Genomic DNA, 16,178 nt, shown 5'->3' with positions numbered 1-16,178 from the left:
TTATGTAGCCTATTTGTACTAAACCCTAAGTGTTGCAAATGCAATTCCATATCTTTTGGCATTGTAAAACAAACCCGTTCGACTCGCGATCCCGCTGCGTCTGCTCATGATTAAGGACTCCGGTTGGGTCCGAAACTAGTCGGGCTACCCCGATAAATACGCGTGAGTAAACCGTTACATCATTTAATAATTGTAAAACAAAGTAACACACAAAAATCTGAAAATAAATAAATAGATATTTCATAAAAACGTTTTTATTTAAAGCTTAAGAATATCGTAACAGATTAGGCCAACAGTCGTCTATCACACGTTTAGTTCCGGGTTAACAATCTCCATTATAATCTAACTTATAAATAACTGTACAAATACTCTATTGTTTTATGACAGGTGACATTTCTACACAATTATGTAGAAATATAATCTGGAAGTCTAAATTACTGTTCTTTATCTGATTTTTTAAGTTATCAGTCCTCCATGATGCTAAAATAAATAAATAGAAAATTGGAATTACTGACAGGAATAAGTTACGAGACTTATCAAAAAGTGATGGCTATAGAAAATTGAGGAATATGTATCATTTTATCTGTCTTTAAGCCAGCGAGTAGTTTGCTTGAAGGGGAGACAGGGGGAGACATTTTAATAATAATATTTTTTTAATTTAGTGATGCTAAAATAAATTATCGCTGCCAGTCCTTAAGTAGATTAACATGGGAACAAGTCTGTTAGCAGTAATAATTAAGGTATCTAATATTCAACCTCTCTCTTAAATGATAATTATAATCCATTGTAGAAATATCACCTATCTTAAGGTGCAGCGTAGACGACAGTCTAAGCGTGACGCACTTTTTTAGTCTGTGAAAATAGAACCTATACAATTATATGCAGTCACACACACGCGCGCCGAGACTTGCTCCAAGGGATCCAAGCACCCTACTCCCATATAGAGGTATGGTACTCGGGCACGTCGAAGAGCAGTTCCCTTGTCTGCAGCGGCGTGTCCCGCGGCGCGGCCTGCAGCAGCTGCAGCACTCCCGTCCCGATGCCCGCCGGCACGCCCAGGATGATGGACTCCGACACGCCCTCGATGCTGTCCGTCTGTCCGTAGTACGCCGCGTCGAATAGGTGGTCCGCTGTCTTCTCGAACTGGAGGCAAATGTACGATGAAAATATGTGTGTGTTAGTGCCAGCTACGGAGGCTGAAGTTTGTCAGGACGTTATTATTTATACATTTATATAAGTGTGTATGCTACCACTTCATGCTCAAACGTCAGGACCGATTTCGATGAAATTTGTTTAGAAAGTTAATTTTATCCGTATAGGAGTAAAATGTTATTGCAGCTATAGCCGATATCAGCAGGCGAAAGCACGAGCAACAGCTAATTATGTTTAACTGACATGTCAGAAGAAAACATTTATACAAAAAGTATGTCATTCCTATCCCACACATAGTAACTTTTGACTTGATCGAGTGACTTTTGGAATATTCATTCCGTAACGACAAACGATTGCACTAGCGCAGTTGTACACTAGCTAATCGGGCTACAGAGCATGCGGTACGCACGCTGGCCAGGTTGAGCACGGACTCCTTCATGCGCGCGAGCCCGTAGCGCGTGATGCCCAGCACCTCGCCGCGCGCCGTCATCTGCCCCGCCAGCAGCTCCACGTGGCGCCGGTCCACGCTCATGCCGTGGCCCGCCATCACCGCCTGGATCTCGCTGATGATCGTCGACTTGGCCGCCTCGATGCCCAGCGTCGAGTAAACCTGCGGTATACGTTACATGCTTAGTTAGATAAAAAGGCAGGCTTCTTCCAGGCAACCATATTAGAGCTCGGCCACACCTGCATCTGTTGGTGATCGACACTTTCGCAAATTCTTGGTGTGCGACCAATAACCAGACCACGAACCTTTGACATTGCCAGGAGTCACAGATTAGATTCCTGACCAGGGTTTTAATTAATTGCAAATATGATCCACTTCATAGTGCTTTCTGCGTAGTAAATAAAAAATATACTCTCTGCTTTTCATTGCAATGAGTAAAGTCGCTACATAACGTATCTTCGCTATCTAAGCCAGCCCAGCCCTGTCCAATGCACATACCTCTAAAATATTATTAGACGTGGTCTTGGTGCCGTCTACTCCGTAAGTAGCTATGACGTCTCGCAAACCGTCGCCTTCCACACAGAGCTTGTATCTGTTAATACAAAACAAATATAATTATTGCCGATTCTGTGTATTTAATCTTAAGCCTTATGATAATTAATAAAATCTGACTATGGCATAAAGTGAGTATTATCCAGTAAAATTGGAATGAGGAAGTCAGATTTAATTCCCCCAAGTTATTAACCCCCCCAAACGAAAGTTAGAAGTTTGACATGTTTGTCTGTCTTGCCCTGTGTGTCACCATAGCTATTTAGTTTGTTTTATATTAAAAGAGAATTATGTTCTAGTTTTTGTGGACGTTCTTTGTTTGTTTTGATAAAAATCGGTCGAGCCGTTCAAAATTTGTGCGAGTGAAAGAGCGGGTGGGTATTTTTAGGATAGGTACCATATTTTTACGTGTTGTCTGTGTATACCTGGGTATCGCATCATTATCATCAGCAGCGATGACGGCCCGCGCGACCTGCGGCAGCCCCTTGACGACGACGGCGGGCAGCGCGCGCGCCAGCTGCGCCAGCGCGTGGCTGAGCCAGCCCGCGCGGCCCTCGCCCGACACCTTGATGGCCCAGTCCGACACCACCTGCACGCTCGCAGGCTTCACCTTCAGCTTCGACGTGCAGATCCTGTATATTACAACACCTGTATATACAGCCGGGGCAGTGGTATTGGCCGAAAGAGTTACCGTGGCCCCGGTACGCGAAGGGCAAAGGAAGGAGCATGGATGGTTTTAGTCAGTAGGAGTCTGACATTCTCTTCTGCTCAACACAAAGCAAAAGGAGTCATTAGATGAATTCCCATCAAAAAGAAAAGAACAGAGGAAGAATTGAGAGAGACAAAGACAGCATGACCATCAAGGACTTTTCACTCAGTCTGAATCTTATAAACATTCTTTTCTAAATAGCTCACTGGGTACCACTACTAGGTAAAGGCTTTCCCGCAATTCCTTTCTCGATTTGTATGTCGCATGATTCTGTCCTGGGCCACTTGGAAACCAGCCCAAGAGGTAGCCATTTAAATCCATTTAGATCGATTCGCCACCGTTTAGTAGACCGTTCACCGCGACTAATTCTCAGCGGTTACTATCCAAGCCACTGAAGTGACCGACCCAATCCCACTGTTTTATAATTACGGCTGCTAATTAAATAGGCCTTGCAGTACTCACGAGTAGACGATGGAGTCAACATTGACCTCCAGCGAGAGCAGTCGGATCCTCTCGGCGTCGAGCCGGATCAGCAGGAAGCACTCCGACGGTAAGTACACCTCGTCTATGTACGTCGTGATCTGGAACCATACATATGCCTAACTTTATTAAACGGAAAGCGGAGTGGTATACCGTATAGGTCACCACTGGGCGTAACGTATCGCGGGTTCGATCGACAAACGATTGCTTATTCTGTGTCCGGGTGTCTTGTGTATGTGACTTGCATGATTGTGAATGTTCCCCGTGACAGCAGGAGGGCTTTACTTAGTACGAGAGATTTTTTTCAAGCTTTTATCTGCTACTAGAGCTGGTCAGTGGTCATAGGAGCTCTGCTTAAAAACACTGCAGAGTTAAGATTTGTTTGAAATTTATTTTCGAGGACTTTAAACTCTTTTTTCTAACTAGAAATTTGTTTGCTTAAAAAGGAATAGCCGTTGTAAATTATAAAAGACTATCATAGCTATAGTTGTGTTCTCGTGTTTTGTACTATCTGACCTCTCCCAGCGTGGTCTTCTCGACCCTGCCCTTGACCCTCCTGGCGAACTCCTGGTCGTGCGGCTGCAGCAGCTCGGCGGTGATGATGGGCGTGGAGATGTTCCGCGACGCGTTGATGATCTCCTTCACTCGCGGCACCCCCTGCGTGATGTTCATGGAGGCGACGCCGGCGAAGTGGAAGGTTTTGAGGGTCATCTGTGTACCGGGCTCTCCGATACTCTGCGGAATGTTGGTAAAAATGAGGGGTGAGTCGACATTAATCATTAAATACGCATATACTTTTACTCGTAGAGAAAAGGGAGTTCTAAGGTGAGTTGGCCTGATAGAATTAATCTTTATTATATGCCGTTACGTAACGGCATACGTTCGTACGTACGTAACGTAATACGTTCATCTATTCCGGCGAAATTATTGGAAACGAGCTTCAGACCTACTCAATAATAGTATATGTCGTTAGTACCTGCGCGGCGAGTGCGCCGACGGCGGTCCCGGGCTCGATGACGCTGCGCTGGTACTTGTGGTGGCACACGCGCAGGAACTGCACCAGCTGCGTCAGCGTCAGCCGCTGCAGCTGCTTCACGATGCTGCCGCAGCGGGCGTAGCGCGCGCGCAGGCGGCGGACCTTCTCCGCTATCTCCTTCAGGAAGGTTCTACAACAACATGTAGAGATATCATACAACTGTCTAAACCAGACTGGGGTATACTAGTCAAAATACTTGTTAAAACCTTACAATAAAACTGAGTAATGCAGACAGACGTTTTATAATAAAGGTCCATGAAAACCTCCACCAACAAAAACATTACAGATGTTGCTATTCTACAATAAACCTACACGTAATAAAAATAAGGTTGTTTATGTGTTACTCACAGCAGCTCGTTCTTGAACTCCTGCGTGCACGTCTTGAAGTCGTCCAGTGCCAGCGTCTCCTCCGCAGCCAGGATTATACCGTCACCGTCTAATGGGTCTTCTTCCCTGTCACAGGAATAGCACAATAATTAAAAATGCACTTGTGAGGTCATTTTAAAAGTGCTTATATCAAATCTAGTCACTGATGAGGCAATGTGCGGCGTGAGCATCCATTTATTAGCTTATTTGGAACGTCGAAGAATCATATTCAAAAACTGGGTTTTTCAACTAAACGACACACAGAGATTTTTTTAAGACCTTAAACCAATGGAATATATGCGCGCTCGGTGGTACTGTAGGCATGGAAACCCATCGTTGTATTAAACACCGGCTATTCCCCTATTGGAACATTCTTTCTAATGGACTGTTATTCTAGATTAGGTCTTCCTAGTCTTCCGACCCAGTAGCTCATGTATCACCTGGACAGGTAGTTGGCCCGCACGTCTGCCAGCACCCTGGGCAGGTCCACGGGCCGGTCGCGGCCCTCCATGTAGGAGGGGTCGAGCCCGTCGCTCCCGTAGCGGAACTCCACCACCTCGCCCATCGCGTTGCGGACTGTCATGTCGTAGTGCAGGACTAAGTCTTCCAGAGACTAGAAAATATAGTGTACACGTGTATTGACGCGTAGAACAACGTTTTTATGTAATCCGCAAAAGCTTGTTCTTAGTCTGGGTGTGGATTTTTGTGAAATTGCAATACATGTATTAGTGTGGGTGTTGCAAAAGCTGTATGCTACCCGACCCAGAACGTAATAAACGCGACCACTTGAAAAATTTAAGTCACGAAGAAGACAGATTACATTAAAACTGTGCTCAACAATTCTTCTCAGACACTTTTCTTCCAAATCAAGTCACGTGGTGAACCTTATGCTTTGGGATAATTTGGGAGAATAAAGTACACAACTTTTTCTATCCTAGGTCTGGAAGAGAAACGGGGAGGCGAAGCAGTTTTTTTATTTTATTAAAACGAAACGAGTCCTGCATTAAGAAATTTTATCCTTGTGTCGCGGGGGGTTTCAAAAACATACAATTCACATGCACAAAGACATGGGCATGGGATCTAAAACAGTAGTTTTGTAAGTACCTTGACAAGTCTCCGCTGCAGGTAGCCAGTCTCGGCAGTCTTGACGGCGGTGTCGACGAGACCTTCCCGCCCGCCCATCGTGTGGAAGAAGAACTCGGTGGGCGTCAGACCGGAGTAGAAGCTGTTCTCCACGAAGCCACGGGCTGCTGGGATCTTGGCTGCAGCGATCACACACAATTTGAAAATATATAAGTATTGGTGATTTTATTTGGGCAAATCCTTACACGAGTTTTAAAAGAATAGTTTTTTTTTTAATCCATATCGGTCGATGACTCTAGGAGATCAAAGGAAAGCGTGTAAATTGTACAGAAAAATAGACATTAAATAGCAATTTAGAATTAACCGAAAGTATATCCAATGTAAAATACATTAGCTTCATTTTAATTTAACAGTAACTCACAGTGCCTCTCAAAGTGTGGTAGAGATCGGTCTTCGAAGCCGTTGGGCACGCGCTTGCCGTTCAGCGCCTGCTGGCCCACACACGCGATCATCTGAGATATGTTGATGTTGGACCCTGGAACCACACACACATAACACGTCATTAATGGTCAAAGTCGGTGAAATACGAAAAACGACTCTATTGTAACGGGGTTAGGGTTGATTTTCGTGTGTGATAGATTAGTAATAAAAGTGTACTCGCCTTTAGAACCACTCTGTGCCATAATAAGCGGCGCGTTAGTGGGATGGAGCTCACGGAAACACGCCTTAGCCGCCAACTCTCTGGAGAAATAGTTAAGTATTTTATTATATTAAATAGTTAAGTCTAAATAAGTCATTCCTACTGATTTGCCTTAAATTAGTTTGACAACACTTTTTTAAGGGATACCATCAAATACTTTAGGTGAAGCAGAAAAAAGTGTACAATATCTGGATGCTAAGAGCAGATGTACTAGATGTCTATACACTAACTCGCATTTTAAAATTGTCTTGACTTTAAAAGAGACCTTTGAGATTGTTTCCACATTTCTTCTCAGGGTCTCCAGCTTTCTCAAAAACGACATGTTAAAGTGATAAAATATCTTATTTTAAGAATAAATGATTTCATTTTGAACAAGTGAGCTCGTTTTGAAAGTATATTTTTGAAGTGTGTTAATAGTTATTTTGTTTGTTGTGTGTTTGCTAACCACTATTGTATTAGGTAAGGATAGTGTGTGAGTTTATAATAATAAATAATATAATATAGTTGCCGCTGTTGCCGCTGTTGGTATACCTGATGCTGCTGAGCTCGCTGAGCATGACGGCCTCCAGCGACTCCTCCATGGTGCAGCCGGGCTGGCACTGCAGCGTGCCCTTCTCCATCTCCAGGATGTAGCCGTCGCACTTCGAGTAACTACGTACACACAACAACAGAATATGTGACAAAGGTTACCAAAGGTTCCCATCACAAACCTTTTGCCAAATATTATACAGGTTAAAAAACAATAAGTTACCTTTGTGATGGATATGATCGAAACAGCAAAAAGAATAATTAAAGAGTGCGTTTGCGATCGAAACTAGATCCCGATAGATACGCATTAGTACTGGTACGCGTTATTAAATACTGAATACAGAATTATTGATTGCATTCCATAATTTGTAATAAAAATTTATAAATTCTAAAAACCCACGTTTTAAATGTTACTCCATTCAAATTTTATCAAAATCGAACCAACTGTTTTATAGTTGTAAATTGCACAGCAGAAATACTACTACACCGATTTAGACGTAAGGGTGGGTGTAGTCCTCTCTCATCTAATGAGGCATAGCTTCTGTTCCAGGGCTATATGTTTGCATACTGACCCAGACTCCAGTAGCTTGTTCTTGGCCTCAATGAGTTTCTTGCCGGGCGTGACGTCGATGATGCCGAAACTGAATCCTCTGTTCATCATGTAGCTGGAGGCCATCCGCGCTAACCTAGAGACAAATTGCTGTTTAAATCTATATCCCAAAGTTTTATATTATCATTGTGGTACTTCATTCAATTTCTATAAGGAGAGAAAGTAATCTAGATTAAAATTATAAAGCTAAGGAGTTTATTTCTTTGAACGCGCTAATCTCAGGACTACTAGTAAGATTTGAAAAATTCTTACAGAGTAAGATAGCCCATGTATTGAAGATGTATATAGGACATCACCATCACGCTACGTTAAAAGGAGTGGAGCAGTTATAATATATGTTTCACAACGAGAAGAAGGTGCGTGGTCTCTAAAACTATTAATACGATTTTAGAAATTAGTCATCAGTTATCAGTCCCAAATGATATAGGGTGCACAGCCGATGAAAAGTGTCCTGCATTCTCGATATTACTTGTGGTTGAATATCATTCAAACTGCCATTCAATCTGTTCTCATGTTACCTCCACATGCCCCTGACGGCGTACTCCTCGCCCCAGTCCCGCAGCAGGATGTAGAAGATGCTGCTCTTGGTGCCCGAGCCCAGCGTGCTCTTGTCCATGGACCCGCACAGCAGCTCCGAGTTCCTTATTATCACATCTGTAACATAACATATACTTCACGCATTGTTTATCAGTCCGTATTCACTTAGAGGGCAAAAGTTCTATTGTTGATCGGATTTCGTCCATAACCGAATCAATTTTTTTGCTATTTTTGCATAGCGAAAAATTCACACAGTTAAACTATCTACTCTATCGGCTAGCAATTATTTGACGTAACCGTTTGCACCACCTCATTTACATACATGCTCGTAAACTTTCATTAAAATTAGTCCAGATAATTCGAATCAAATCATAGATTTTTTTACTATAATATAATATATTATATATAGTTTATTTACACCTTAATAACTAGAACATTAGCATAATTTAGTATATACATGACCAGCCAGTAAAACCTTATCAATAACAAGTCTAGTTCCTTAATAGGGTGATGAAGCAATGTAAAGTGTGTACATGAGGTAATACTCACACGAGTCCTGTACACACATATCCTTGTTCCCGGTGTAGTTCTTGCCTTTAACCTCCAAATTGGCTTTCACTTCACATTTTTCGTTGGGTTTCATTATCAAACTGTAAAAAACAAAAACAAATCAATTAGGATAAAACTATGGCAAACACTTTGTGCATTCTCGTCTAAGTCCCTTTTTTCAAAATCTGTTTAGAATAGTGACCTGAAGATCTGCTTCCCGGTCCAGAGCAGTCTGGGCTTGAGTATGGCGGGCGGCGGCAGGCGCAGCGGCAGCGCGGCGTCGGGCCCGGCCAGCAGGCACGCCGCCAGCTGCGCCGCCTCGCCGCGCGACAGGAACGTGTCGCGCTGCGTCAGCAGGTAGCCGCCCGTGATGAAGTCCTGCGTGGCCGCGATCAGCAGCTCGCCGTTGCGCGGCGTCACCAGGTTCGACTTGTTCTGACGGACAAACACCGAGTTAAACGTGACAAATTTGAAATAACAAATATAGACAAAAAGAGCTAGAGGATTTAAAAAATCTTATCAAAATCGATACAGTTGTATAATTGTAAATTGCATTGTGATCGGGTTTGAAGCTACCCTGAAAATTTCAGCCAGCTACCTTATCGGGCAGCGCCTCAAAATTGAGTTACAAAAATCGAACCGGAAGTACAAACAAACATACAAATAACAAACTGAGTTTATAATAACGCGGGAAAAATGTCTTAAGTTTCAAACTATAACTTAGCTTAGCAACAGAAACACATCTCGGACGGATAGACAGCGGGGCCTTACAAATAGGATTCTGCTTTAATCTTCGATACGACACCTTAAAAATTACTCATACATCCGCTTTATGCGTCATGCTGCCTTCCTCAATCAATTTTTCCCAAATTTCCTTCTCTTTTCTTACATTCAAATACAACAACAACAGTCAATACACATGACTACTTACCCCCATAAGTATGAGCGCCTCGGCCCGCGCCTCCTCCGTCTGCGGCAGATGCATGTTCATCTCATCACCGTCGAAATCAGCGTTGTATGGTGTACATACGCACTCGTTGAACCTATAGAAGATCAGATGGTAAGAGCAATAACTAATATGAGTTTTAGATACTACTAATAGTAGGACCTAAAAAACACACACAAACACATACTTACACACACTCGCAACCGTCCTCACAAACACAAGATTAATATTCATTTTGACTTTGATATTAAATTACAGTAATACTTAGAAAAAAATATAATACACGCTGAAAAGCACAGAACAGCAACATAATTTTTAAACAACTAATTATCTGAAACTTAGGCTAGTTAGTAATTATGAAATCAAAAAAAAATCTGTAAATAGAAAAGATATCATCACTTTTATATGTCATATCTTCAGCTAGCTGGAGTCAACATTTCCTTGCTGGCTACCATGACAAGAAACCTCGAAACAAACTCAGGGATCATCGCTTCTTTTAAAGTCCAGACAATGTAGTTTTCTTCAAAAGTTGTAGTTTTAAGTGTTGTTAGTGTCAGTACCTGAAGGTCCTCTGCGGCTGCACCTTGGCGCGGTGGCACATGATGGACAGCTTGTGCAGCGAGGGCTGGCGGTTGAACAGCACCACGTCGCCGTCCACCAGGTGGCGCTCCACCACGTCGCCGCACTGAGCACGACACAACAACATACACCCAGTCAGACATACTCTGATACAAGTTTACAGTTCGGTTTATAGGGTTTTGTATTTTTTAAGCCATATTTTGTATATCCCAGCAAATTTGAACTATCGACTTCAAGAGGAGATCGCAATATCAAATAAGTCTAAAAAAACTCTTTAAAAACACACGGCCTATTGCATTCGCGATTCTATCCAGAGCAAATACTGGGTCATTTTACCCAATATAAATCCAAAATAATTATCTCCACTCTCACTACACAAAAAAAAAAAAGTTAATACCACCCCGAAGAAGTATCTAAAATACACACTTGGACAATATGTTCTTGGAAAGTTCATGAACAAAGGTGAGTTTAACCCGAAGTTGGGTTCTCTTACAGCAAACCTCAAGGAAGTACCTTAAGTTCCTGCGCTATCTTCTCCCTGTTTCCGTACTTCAGGTACTTCTTGTGTTTCAGGCCGCGCTGCTGCACGTAGTTGGCGCCAGGGTGCAGGTCTGGCCCGTTGCAGACCAGCTTGCGCAGCCACTGCAGGTTGGCCGGGAACACCCGCTCCGGGTATGTGAGGATCTTGGCGACATGGACTGGTACTCCCACCTATAGGAAGGGAGAATCGAAAAGTTCATATATCATCTGATGATGCTAGTAGAAACTGAGTGGTATATTTCAGCAGGAAAAACACACTGTGAGCGACGTATTGTGAGTTTGATCCACGCGTCGGACAAACATTTGTACAACCAAGGGTTAAATCCCTTATGACGCGTAAGTTCTAAATCCAAAATAGATTGCAAGAGTTCAGTGATTTAGAATCAATCAGCTGCAATCTGATGCGATAGGCCTCCAGGGCTCCACAGCCCATGTAACTGGGTACCTCTAGCCAAGTGACACTCAACCGAAATATTGCCGTCATTTTAGTTGTACCTCTTGGATCTGCAGGTTGGGGTCCGGCGAGATGACAGTCCGGCTTGAGAAGTCCACGCGCTTGCCAGAGAGGTTCCCGCGGAAGCGACCCTGCTTGCCCTTCAGCCGCTGCACCAGCCCGCGACCAGGCTTCTTAGGCTAGTAGAAATAATAATGTCTAAATTATCAAATAATTATAACTAATGAGAACATTATTTTTGATGACCACAGAATCACAAAGGATAAAAAAATAGAGGTAACATTGATCATCTTAAACCTCAAAACGTACATGTTCCAAATAATAACAGCAATTAACAAAACGAACCTTGTTTCAACGCAATAGAGCTCAAATTCTTCTGACAAAAATCCTATGAACTGATGACAACAGCTAACAAAAAACAACCCTTTTATTAGAGCAGTAAAGTTCAAATTCCTCCGGCAAAATGACAGACAGGTAAATATTCCTATACCTGCATGGACAGCGGTATCCCGGACATCTCGCTGTTGATGTATAGCGCGGCGTGCAGCTGCAGGTAGTCCCAGTCCTCCTGCACCAGCTCGCTCTTGCCGCCGCTCGCGATGTGGCGGGAGATCACGTCGTTGATGAGCAGGATCTCTGACTGCTTCATCGTTAGATCGTCTTCGTTGCTGTTATATTACGTATATTAGTAATCTGTCTAAACTGCTGTAGATGATTTTTGTTGGAGTGTTATTGAGTTATCAGTTAAGTTATACACTTGGGCTACACAACAACATAGACTAAGTTTGGTATCACACATTGGAACCTTGACTATTATTATTCTTTAAAAAAATAACATCTCTCGTAGTAAGGAATTGCAACACTGAATCAACACTGGCAACATGTAGTGTATTAAATTGCTGTTTGGGACGAATGTTTATGGGCAGAATAAATGCTTTTTTTTGTCAAACCTGCAATATGAATGTAAACCTGGGGGATACTAGCATTATTTCCATTGTAATGACGACTTTTGCTTTTAGAAAATCTATACTATCACCATGAAAATTAATCTTTCGCTATCCAAGACTTACGTGCCAGCCTTTATCTCGGAGACCACACTGGGTCTGATGCAGAGGGGCGGTACCGGCAGCCGCGTGAGGATCAGGTCCTCAGGCCGCGACAGCTTCGGATTCATGCCCAGCAGGGCGATGTCCTCGTCAGGGATGCGACGGAACAAGTTCAGTACCTGGGGCAAAAATACTAATAATTGGAGGGGAGGAATTATGAAATCTATATAAACTAAAAAAAAATTACACTTTTTTTAATAGAAAATGTATTTAGGAATTGACCATAGTTTATATGCTTTGAATAGTAAAGATACCCACCTCCAACGGACTCATCTCAATAATAAGCCCACTGTTGATCATGGATGCCAACTCCTTGTTAGATTCCTTTGCTTCATGGAAGTCCTTGAGCACCCGCTTCACTAACGGGTCCGTAGGTTTCTTAGCCCTGTACTTCTCGTGAACTATCTTCAATATCCCGGCTGAACTCTTCTTCACCATGCCATTTAAGGACTCGCAGTATGGACACTTGCTACAGGTCTTGGCTTTTTTCAGGACAGCAGCTCGGAGATTCTTCTTGTGCAAGTAGGAGAGCTCCGGATTCATGAATTTTCGCCGAAATGATTTCTTTAATGGTTCTGCTAACATAACTTTTGCACAAACCTGGTAAAAAAAAAGTTGCAATATATCTTGAAAATATAATTCATAAAAATTTATTATTGGTACAGAATAACTCAGTGAGAACTTACTTTACAAATTGTCTGCAGTATAGTGATGATGGATCTGAAGTAGCCAACATGGAAGACGGGGAGAGCCAGCTCTATGTACCCGTAGTGCCCAACACACTCGGCCAAACCCAGCCCACATGTCTCACAGTTGGCATCCTTTTGGTTTGTACCCTAGAATTCAATACATGATTAAATGTTGCTCTGTACTGTCCTGCTTTATACAAAACATAGACAAAAATATATTTAAAATTATTATGGCAGCTTATCATTAAAAAAAATAGCATATCTTTTAATGGTAATAAGTGTAACGTGGTGATTATTGATTTATTGAGGGTTTATAAAGAAATGAGTAACGGTCCATGTTGGATACGGAAACTATATATATTTAGTACACAAGTTTTACACTAGGTGTCTTTTACCACAGATAACAGAATACTCTTATAGTCTATACTTTACATCTCCCTTTCTTTGTAAACTAAAAACATTGTTTTCTAAACATACTATTATATTAATACTTAACTAATTACCTATAATCATAAATTGCACAGCACAACATAATATAACTTATAAAATAATATTTAATAACTAATTTGAGTATTGTTAAAGATCAAGTCTATTTACTGGTTTAATTATTCTACCAAATCTTGATGTTCTTAGTGCTGTCGCTGGTTGAGCCATGTCTGACTTCTGCGAATGATTAGAAGTGTTTGGTGACGAGCTTGTTGATGCTGGGAGTGACTTAGGAACAGCTGGTGATTGTTCTTGTGCTGGAACCTGTTGTACTGCTGGTTCATCTGTGTATTTAGTTTCAGGGACTACCACTCTGTTGCTAGTAATGTCTGCTTGTGTCTTGTGCAGATGACTGAAGTTTCTACGTAGGATTTGGCCTTGATCAGTTTGAATGATTACGGATCTCGGTAGACCTTCAGGCTTTTCTATCACTCTGGCCCTTCCCAGTGGCGATGAGCAACTTTGTGTCTGACTTTTTCATTAATTTCAAAATGGTCTGGTCTTTTAGTGTGCTTATTACTGTAAATGGCTTGTTGTTCTCTTAATCGTTTTAGTTCAGCTGTGACGCCTTGCATTATTTTTGGTTTCAGGTTACTGTCTTTTATAGGTAATGGAGATCTGGTTATTCTGCTGTATAGCCGTTGGTTCGGTGAACCTAAAATATCATTTCTTGGTGTATTTCTCCAGTTTAATAAAGCTAGTTGAACGTCGGACTTGTCAATCCTACATTTTTTCAATATGTTCTTGGCTACTTGAACTGCTTTTTCGGCGAGCCCGTTGCCTTGATGGTGATGTGGACTGGATGTGACATGGTTAAATTTCCACTCTTTTTGAAAGATTTTGAATTCTCTAGACATGTATTGTGTTCCATTGTCAGTTTGTAGCTCTTCGGGTATTCCATGTACAGCAAACCATCTTTTCAGTTGTTCTATAACTTCATATGAAGACTGACCTTTTAGCTGTTGAAAATCTAAATAACCAGAGTAGCTGTCACAGATTACAAGGTAAGTTTTTCCTTTTAATTCAAATAGATCAGATGCAACTATTTGCCATGGAAGTGTAGGAATCTTTTTAATTAGCACTATATCTTTAATATTGTCTTTTTGTGTTTGTTCACAGACAGAGCAGGTTTTAACTAGTTTTATGATATCATCATATTGTCCCTTCCAGTAGAGAATTTGTCGTGCTCTTCTTAAACAGCTGTGTATACCTGCATGTCCTTGATGAATATTCTTTAGCATTTTAGGGATCTGTGATTTTGGTACTACAATTTTATTTCCTTTGAAAATTATTCCTTTGTGATAACTCAATTCTTCTTTAAAGTTAAAATAGTGTTGTAGTTCTGTGGGAAGTTCATTGACTTATTCCGGATACTGCGTCGTTCGTAGCCATTTTACAGCTTTTTCATATATTTTCTTTTATTTTGCACGTTTATTAGCAATTCTGACACCATGTAACGTGGTGATTATTGATTTATTGAGGGTTTATAAAGAAATGAGTAACGGTCCATGTTGGATACGGAAACTATATATATTTAGTACACAAGTTTTACACTAGGTGTCTTTTACCACAGATAACAGAATACTCTTATAGTCTATACTTTACAATAAGTATGAATAAAAAAATTAAAAATACTTTGGATTTGAAGAAAATTATGATGTGACACTGCATGGCACAGGTTACCATCATCCCTCTCCCCTATTTAAAACCCAAACAACACATTCAATGGTCATACTCTGCTCAAATATAAAATTTAGAAAGCTCGAAAGATCCTTCTCCCTGAATCATGTCCTTACCATTCTCCGGTCCAGCACTCCGTAGGCGGCCGGCACCCGCTGTCCATCCTGAGCGTATAGGTTCTTTGTGATGACCTGGATGTGCGCCGCCTGCTGGATAGCTGACGCGCTGTCCACATTGAATGTCACATGAGATCTGCAAAACATTCACATATGATTCATTAAAACATCAAAAATGTTTTAAATGTAGCCTTTTTAACTAACAAAAAAATATCCCTGAGAAAGAAAATACGGCTTCTATAATAATAAACACATTTTTAATTACTTTTTGCTTGTAAATAAACCTAAAATTCATTTTAACATTATTTTTAAAACCATATGATGAAGTAAACATAACCTTACTTACATCTTTCTCCCTACATAGGTCTCTCGATACTGTTCCTTCGGCATTTTAACCAGATACAATAATCACTGTACAACATAAATTCAATGTTTCTTTCAATATTCACTAAAATAAAACATTTTCATGATGTCAATAAGCCGCTACAATCGCAAATTGTTTGACAAATTGACATTCGCTATTTCAAATGCGTTCGCAAATTATTTTATGTCTAAATCTTTTCTTGAACGCAGCGCTTAAAATTATGGTCTGAGCGAGCGCACCAAATTGTAATCCACTAATTCTACCATGAAAACTTAATGAACACGTTGTCAATAACATACAATGAAAGTAGACAAAAAATCAATCGCAGTTCGATTCAATCGATTTCTCGCCGTTAAGTTTACTCAATTTCGTAACATGTACTTTTATCTCTATCACTACGCACCGCTGTCTATCCGTCGGTCTGTCTCCAAGCTGTATCTCATGAACCGTGAAAGCGCAGTAGAAATTTTC

At 41.3% G+C, this 16,178-nt stretch overlaps 1 protein-coding gene across 1 annotated transcript; it reads right to left on the bottom strand.

The window, feature by feature from the left end:
- Window positions 1-236: 236 nt before the first annotated feature.
- On the bottom strand, window positions 237-15,894 carry LOC113504813 (DNA-directed RNA polymerase III subunit RPC1-like). Its single transcript, XM_026887275.1, has 27 exons — window positions 15,690-15,894; window positions 15,344-15,479; window positions 13,059-13,208; window positions 12,631-12,972; window positions 12,337-12,491; window positions 11,757-11,934; window positions 11,308-11,445; window positions 10,786-10,983; window positions 10,254-10,378; window positions 9,679-9,790; window positions 8,950-9,182; window positions 8,748-8,848; window positions 8,180-8,315; window positions 7,624-7,737; window positions 7,055-7,174; window positions 6,485-6,564; window positions 6,245-6,358; window positions 5,845-6,002; window positions 5,181-5,353; window positions 4,723-4,827; window positions 4,315-4,504; window positions 3,855-4,073; window positions 3,321-3,439; window positions 2,575-2,781; window positions 2,099-2,192; window positions 1,562-1,762; window positions 237-1,143 (listed from the first exon to the last, which is right to left on the bottom strand). The coding sequence occupies exons 1-27, from the start codon at window positions 15,731-15,733 to the stop codon at window positions 931-933; spliced, it is 4,155 nt and encodes a 1,384-aa protein (XP_026743076.1). The 5' UTR covers window positions 15,734-15,894; the 3' UTR covers window positions 237-930.
- Window positions 15,895-16,178: the final 284 nt, after the last annotated feature.

The sequence above is a fragment of the Trichoplusia ni genome, chromosome 23, assembly GCF_003590095.1.
Source record: "Trichoplusia ni isolate ovarian cell line Hi5 chromosome 23, tn1, whole genome shotgun sequence".
Lineage (NCBI taxonomy): Eukaryota > Metazoa > Arthropoda > Insecta > Lepidoptera > Noctuidae > Trichoplusia > Trichoplusia ni.
This window is presented reverse-complemented; position numbering and strand designations above follow the sequence as displayed.

Excerpts from the sequence above, each read along its gene's own strand:
- LOC113504813 (XM_026887275.1), bottom strand. The coding sequence starts at position 15,733 with ATGCCGAAGGAACAGTATCGAGAGACCTATGTAGGGAGAAAGAT. Across the intron at positions 10,984-11,307 it reads CCAACCTGCAGATCCAAGAG|GTGGGAGTACCAGTCCATGT; the intron begins GTACAACTAAAA and ends CCCTTCCTATAG. Across the intron at positions 2,782-3,320 it reads GTTGACTCCATCGTCTACTC|GATCTGCACGTCGAAGCTGA; the intron begins GTGAGTACTGCA and ends TGTAATATACAG.